This window comes from Cryptomeria japonica, chromosome 9 (assembly GCF_030272615.1).
Source record: "Cryptomeria japonica chromosome 9, Sugi_1.0, whole genome shotgun sequence".
Lineage (NCBI taxonomy): Eukaryota > Viridiplantae > Streptophyta > Pinopsida > Cupressales > Cupressaceae > Cryptomeria > Cryptomeria japonica.
The window spans coordinates 174740786-174748759 of record NC_081413.1 but is presented as its reverse complement, the minus strand read 5'-3'; the positions used below and the strand labels follow the sequence as shown (position 1 = coordinate 174748759).

Below are 7974 nucleotides of genomic sequence, written 5' to 3'. Positions count from 1 at the left end.
TTTAGTGGGTCGTTTTAATTAGCAAAATCCAATGAATTGTAATTGAAAAATAAACGATAATTGATGTTATTCCCTTAAAGATGACCTTAAAATCACCTAACCGATCTATCTTTGATTCGATTATTACTCATTTTCCAACAAAATCAAACATATTGATAGTGAAAGCATTGCATATCTATATTTTCCACACACCCACACAAACAACCAGCCCATTGGACATTGATTTCAAATGTTTACATAGGACCCACCAAAAAATAAACAGCCAGCCAATTAAACATGCTCCTTTGATTTCCAATGGAAGATGAGAGTCCAAACAAAATAAATTCACCAACCTTGTGTTTTATCATATTATTCTTCAAACCATTTGACTATAAGAGGAGATTAAGCTTTCATACCGTAATGTCCTATTACAAAAGAGTTATTTATTGTAATACATACTTAATTGATCTCAATTAGTTGGGAAAATGCCAAACAAGTCCGTCCAGAAATTACGTTATAATGAGAAACATGAAGAGTCATGAAAAAAATGGCAGGTGAAAAGATAGGAATCAAACAGGCTGTTCAGATTGGTAAACCTAAAACCACATCTTCATGAAATAAGAGACGGGCCGCCTGATTACATTAAGAATGGATATGAATGTTCTTGGTCCAAAGTTTTAGTCATGGTGATGGGGTCCTCTGATAGCTAAGGCTTGGCAGAAATTCTCTCTATAATTTTGGCATTTAATACATGCTTCTTGTGATGATAAACACCACATTTTCCTGCTATTGATTCATGCTTTGACCCGTTACTTACAACTTCCCCAATCTCCTCCCTCCATGTTTTATTCCTTATCAAATATCAGTTGGAATATTGTTCTTCCAAAGGTTGTTAAATCCTAGGGTTTCACTTGACACAGATGAGAATCCTGTTATGTATTGCCTAAGCTAATGATGCAGATGAATAGCCAAGGATTATAATTATGAAGGTATGGAGGTTATTTTCTAAAACACAGGGAGCCTTTCTCTCCCTGTCAGTTGGTGGAATGGCAATTAGGGCAAATGGCTTTATTAGTTAATTAGGTTTTATTCTTTATGCATCTTTCTGTCCAGGAATAGGATTTATTGAACCTCATTCATGTGAATGTTTTGTTTAGTAGTGCTCCAAATGGGTAACTTAGGAAATAACCCATCAACCTCTGACAAAACACCATCAAGCTTAGAGCAGGTCTGTAAGGTGTGAGGGAACCCATCATCAAGCTTAAAACACCTTTCAGCTTCAAGCCCACATCTTAACTATTACAGGAAAAGATACCCATCAAGCTTAAAACACCTATAGCTTTAGAATCCATGTACTTCTAGGCTTGAAAGCCATGTCCTAACTGTGGGGCTTTTCTGATTAAAGCTACTTAATTCAAAAAAACTCATTGCAACTTGATTGATTTCATGTGGGTTTCAAATTATAGAGCATTAAAAATGAGTGACTCCCCACTGAAATATGAGAGTTCTGATGGAACTTCCATGACTGTGAACTCTGAATCTTCATCCTCTTCCTCTCCCATGTGGGTCTGCCCTTCTCCTGTCACAGGGCAATCTCATCTAAAGGTCCCCTTTTCATGGGAGAAAGAGCCAGGAATTCCCAAGCAGAAAATTCATTCAGTGAGGACCACCATGGCCAAATCTTTGCAAACATCAATCCAGAATGACTACCACCATGATCACCATCATCTTCGACCTCCCCCCATTTTGCTGTCTAAACCATCAGAGCCCAAGCGCAAGAAGAAGGTGGAAAGTGATCCTTTTGCAGCAGCCATGGTGGAGTGCACAAAGCATGAAAAGAGCAAAGAGAGAAGTAAAATTCGGTCAAGTTCCATGTTTTCTTGGATAAGATCTTGTTCCACCAGTGACAGTGAGGTGATTCTACCCCAATCAAAGCTGTTGGATCGGTCAAGAGCTTCTAGATCTAATCAAGTCCTTGACTTCAACACCTCTAGAAAAGTTTCTAATGAGAATCTAAGCCAATTTGGGCCTGTCAAACACTGGGGAGGTCATGGAATTAACAATCAAAAAGTTTTGCGCTGTTTTGGCAAGGAGAACAGGCAGAGGGAGTCCACAGCCTTGGTGGAATGGGCCAATTGCAGGGATGTGGAGCTCTATCACACCCTCTTGAAAGATGTTTAGATAATCACATGTGAGTTTTCCTTGTTTCATTGTGCAAGTAAATTTCAGGAGTTGTGTATGTTTCCTTTGTGTTATGTTGTTATTTATGTATACTCTTAAACTAATGCATTATCTATGAAGCAATGGTTGCCTTTCTCCTTTCATAGAAGCTTTTGAAAAGACCTTCCATTGATTGGAATTCATGAAGAATAGATCAATGCTACTGTTGCCTTTCTATTTTCATAGAGGCTTTTGAAAGGACCTTTTTCTAATTGGAGTTCATGAAGAATAGAGCAATGTAAATTTTGCCTTTCTTCTTTTATAAAGGTTTCGAAAGGATTGAAGTTCATGAAGAATAGATCGATGCTAGTTTTAATCATGTGATATTTTCTTGTTTTATTGTGCCAGATTGTTTCGGACTTATCTATGTTCCTTTCTTTTATTTTGTTATTTATGTATACTCTCTAAACCAATCTATTTTCTATGCAACAAACATTTTCCCCTTTCCTTATTTTGGGTTACCTTTCTCCTTTCGTAGAAGCCTCTAAAAGGGACTTGTTCCTAATTAGAACTCATGAAAAAAAATTCAATCCTAATTTTTATTTACTTTATATAATTTTAAAAATATTCATTACAAATTACTAGTTTATATTGTTAGTTGTATGCTTGGTTTATGTTTGTTTTAATACATTAGGAATTTCTAGATAATTTATTTTTTAGATATAAATATTAATATTTTATGTGAGATAATTCACTTATAAGATGATATCCTATGTAATAAAAAAGTAAGTGTAATAACATGTGATTTAATATAATGTTTTTTCTCTTGTTTTTACATTGAATTTTTTTTAATGGTCACAAAAAAGTTAGCGATTTTTTTATAGAAAATATATTTGAGAAAAATGAGTTTATTTTTATGCTTAAAGAGTTTATGAATATTGATTTTAATGGTAACTTCAAAGAATCCAAAAATTCATTTTAGATAAACAAACAAAGTTTTAGTTGATCTTTTTATTGGGATCTTACTCCTTTAACATAAATTGCAAAAATTATGCCAATACCATAGAATAAGACAAGTTTGTAGTTAGGTCATCGGACATGTTTATTATTAAAAAAATAAAAAAATTGGAATTTGAAGCAAGAGTTGTAATCACATGAAATTAACCTAATAAGATATTTGTCGAAAATTATTTTTATGAGATTCTAAATTTTGTGTAAATAATATATAAATAGAAAACCTTGTACAAATGGATGAAAACTCTAGTGAATTTCATCATTAAGGAAATATTTATTTTACCTTATCAAGAAATGCCTTTATGTGTCTCCTTTTTTAAGATGTCTTACAATCACTTCAAGCATATATAAAAATTTTCTAAGAATATTAATTGTTAATCATCAATACATGATCTTCTACAACTTATCTTTAATTCTCATTCAAATCTAGATGTGTATACCTTATTAATTGAATGTTAAGAAATGTACTCCAATAATGAAATTTAAAACTAAACTACATTTTCTCCATTGAATGTTCCCTCTAGCTAAACTTCTCTTTTAATGACCACAAACAACGATTATATACTATCTTCAACTATTAGGAATGATCTCATATAGTCATAAGGATGAATAGATTATAATGATTTAGGAGATGTGTAGTCAACTAAATAAATATGTAAAGGAATCTCTATAAATGAATGCAATGATGATGATGAAGCAATCAAATTGGTGTGACTCATGTTAGTCCTATAATGACCCGGTTAATACTGAGAGGGGGGTGAATCAGTATTAAGACAATTTATAACTTCAAATCAAAATACCATTTACAACAGATCTGAAATCAATGAATCTATCCCTTTAGCAGATCTCATACACTTGTTACCCACTTATGCAATCTTATTAATCAGAATATTTGCCAACTAGATATCTAATCAACACATACTCATACTGACTTATTATTAAATCAGAATACTTCATCTATCAATTCATTAACATTATCGGTAACTGCTTACAGATCTCTAATAAACAACAGTAAACTTATCATAACCGGTAATCAGAAATAATGCATGAAAACATAAACACTATGAAAAGACATTCCACACATGAACACCAAGATTTTTACATGGAAACCCAAATGGGAAAATCCACGGTGGGGATTGGTACCCACAATAATTTGTACTCTTTTGATGTACGCCATGTTCGAATCTTAGCCCTATTAGGAGCTTACAATATGCTCGGTTAGGAGCAAACCCTATTAGGAGTCACTCGGTTAAGGGATTCGCCTATCACTCCAGCTAGGAGCTTAATGATCTATTAGGATCAACCTGGTTAGAGGATTTAAACACTCTTTTGTGAGCTACCCTGTTAGGTGGCTTAGATGGCAAAGGCCTATTAGGACCTACCCGGTTAAGGGATTTATGCTGTTGTAATTGTTAGAGAACAATAGTGAAAAATGATCTATTACTTTGCACTTTTAGCTTGCTAGATCGGATCTAGTTATGCTTCACAGTCTGCAACACTCGGGAATATCTCTATCTTCTTTAGGATGGCTTAACTCATTCTCCTAATGCCACCAACACATGAAACATCAGTTGTGTCACCCTAAATATCCATCTCAACTAGGTCAACCACAAAACCTAATTACATCTTGAATTTACAATGCAGATCATATCAGATCAATATCTATATCATTACAATAAATTGGTTGATCATAACGCATCATGGAAATCCAATCTGTATCCTCAAAACACTCTACTAAGCATTTCGTTGATTCCCAAGAAATTCTTCCTTGAATCGCGCCAAAACAACAATTAAATCTTTCACGTAGTTTGTGTCATGTTACCAACTTCATGTACACTCGCCGTCAATCATCGTCATAATAGAAATCATTACCAGTTGAGTGAATTCATCGTCGGTCCTAAAACCCTACAAAAACCTTAGCACAACTCCATCAGAGATTCAAAACATGCCTTTTAGTAAACAACATAGGATACAGTTCTGGCCACATACACAAATCCATCATAAAAGCTTAGGTTTCAAACCACAAGTCTCCAACTATCATCAATTTACCGATTCTATCAAAATCTTTTCTTTTACCGGTTGAAGTCCTAATTCTCAGTCCTGTCAGTACACCCTGTCATACTTACAAACTCGTACTCCGGTAGACTAAATCACTTAGCCAACAAGTCAAACATCAAATTTCATCTATAACCATCACCAAACATTAATCGACATAGGTTGCCACCAATGACAACACAAATAACTAATCATGTCATCTTCTTCTACCGGTACAATCATTCACCATCATCTCATCTTCATCAGTTATGCCAAACATGCCAACAACTCATACCACAAGCTTTGTTGGGTCTAATGTCTTCAAATGTGTTCCTTTTTTGTTTAACACTTCAAATAAAAATTGCTATCCATGAATAGTGAAATTGGATGCGGTCTATCAAGCCTAGTAATAAGTTAAAAATCAAATTATGGCTATACTCCAAATATCTAGGGAATGACCACAACATTATTTGCTTAAATTCTGGTTGCCTTTCTTCTTTCACGGAAGCCTTTCAAAGGACCTTCCCCTAGTCGAAGTTCATGAACAATAGATCAATGCCAATTTTATCACATGTGAGTTTTCCTTGTTTTATTGTGCAACTTTATTCCGTGATTTATCTAAGTTTACTTTATGTTATTTTGTTATTTATTTATACTTCTTTCAAACCAATCCATTTTCAAGGAAGCAATAAACATTTTCCCCTTTCCTATTTCTGGTTGCCTTTCTCCTTTCATAGAAGCCTCTAAAAGGACTTTCCTTTGGCTAGAGTTCATATAATGCTAATTTTTATTTACCTTATATAATTTTTTAAATATTCATTACAAATAAGTAGTTCATAATGTTTTTGATGAAGGTAAGAAAGGATTTTGAATGGGCCCTAACTCTTGTAGAGAAAGAAGGATTAACCAATCAAGCATTACAAAACCAAGTAGATTATATTGTTAATTATATGTTTGTTCAAATACATTTAGAAATTTATAGATAAATTATTTTTTAAATATAAATATTTATATATTACGTGGGATAATTCACTTACAAGATATCATTTGTAATAAAAAAATAACTATAATAACATGTGATTCAATCTTCTTTTTTTCCTTGTATTTACATAGCATTTTTTTTAATAGTCATAAAAAAGCTCATGAATTTTATTTATAGAAAATCACTAAAATAAAAAAGAGAGTAATATATTTAACTATTTTATGATAGTAAAGGTGTGTCAAATTGTATATGTTTGAGGAAAATGAGTTTATTCTTATGCTTAAATAATTTATGGATATTGTTTTTACAATTTATTCCAAATAATCCAAAAATAACACTATTTGATGCATATTTTGTCTCCAATAATATAGAAGATTTCATTTCAGATAATCAAACAAATTTTTAGTTGAATTTTTTATTAGGATCTTACTCCTTCAACATAATTGCAAGAATGATGTCAATATCGAAGGATAAGCATAAGACATGCCACAAGAGTCATAATTGATTTATTGTGTTTGTAATTAGGTCACTAGACATGTTTATTATAAAAATAATTGGAAAATTTGGAAATTGAATTAGAAGTTGCAATCATAAGAAATGGACCTAATAAGATTTTTGTTGAGATCAATCTTCTTATGATATTATTATTTTTTTCTAAATGGTATATGAATACCAAACCTTGTGAAAATAGATGGAAACACGAGTGAATTTCACCATTAAAGAAATCTCTTTTTTACCTTATTATGAAACACCTTTATGTGTCTCATTTTTTAAAAATGTCCTACAATCACTTCAAACATATTAAAAATTATCCAAGGATATTAATTGTTAGTCATGAATACATGATATTCTACTACATATCTTTAATTCTCATTCAAATTTATATGTGCATACCTTATTTCAATAATTTCTAGAATACATATGGGTAAAAATCTCAAGAATCCCTTGTGCAAAAAAAACATTATATGAGACCATTCACTAGATCTAACAAATATTTTTCACACATGGTAGTCTTTTTGGAAAACGTCAACATTATAAACTACCAACCTAATGGTTAACTTAAGCTCAAGATAATAATTTATAATATATTCACATTGTGTCAATAAACTAATGCAATCACAAAAGGAAAAATTAATGCCAATGAAACAACACTCACATAGTGAAACTCAATGAAATAATGAAATAAAAAATATATCCTTTGTGCATTATGAATCATTAAAACATTACAATCTACCTCAATGGGCTTCCAAAATCCTACATGGAAAACCTTTGATTATAATTGTTGAATGGTTGGATGGATTGGAATACTAAGAGGGGGGGTGAATTAGTATTCCTCCACTTACAAATTTTTTACTGATATATTAATATCATCAACATAAAACAACAAATGCATGATAACCAAACAACATAACCACAAATGAACACCAGATTTTTATATGTCAAAAATCCAAATGGGAAAAACCACGGAGAGGGTTAACTCTCAAGATAATATAACTAGTTATATGGTGTTTACAAAAAGGGTGGCTTTCTATCAAATGGCTCACTACTAGATTACAAAACGGCTCACTGGGGGAATGCTCATTGTAATAGAAAGTAAATGAAATGAGGAAAATTGCATCTCCAAATGCATGAGGTTAGTTCCAAGATAAGCTCATATTATCAACTCACAAAAACTAAAAGCAAATCTAGTAAGGGATCTCTTCAACCTATCCATAATTGCCTGCAGTAAGTTCAATAAGGGAACACTACAACATTGTGACTGGACTCTATTAATCAATTGCTTGTAGCAGATTCAATGAAGGATT

General features: G+C 32.3%; 1 protein-coding gene across 1 annotated transcript; it reads left to right on the top strand.

Moving 5' to 3' along the window:
* The first annotated feature begins 451 nt into the window (after nucleotides 1–451).
* LOC131038082 (uncharacterized) lies at nucleotides 452–2518 on the top strand. Its single transcript, XM_057970391.2, has one exon. The coding sequence runs from the start codon at nucleotides 1426–1428 to the stop codon at nucleotides 2158–2160; it is 735 nt and encodes a 244-aa protein (XP_057826374.1). The 5' UTR covers nucleotides 452–1425; the 3' UTR covers nucleotides 2161–2518.
* The last annotated feature ends 5456 nt before the right edge of the window (nucleotides 2519–7974 follow it).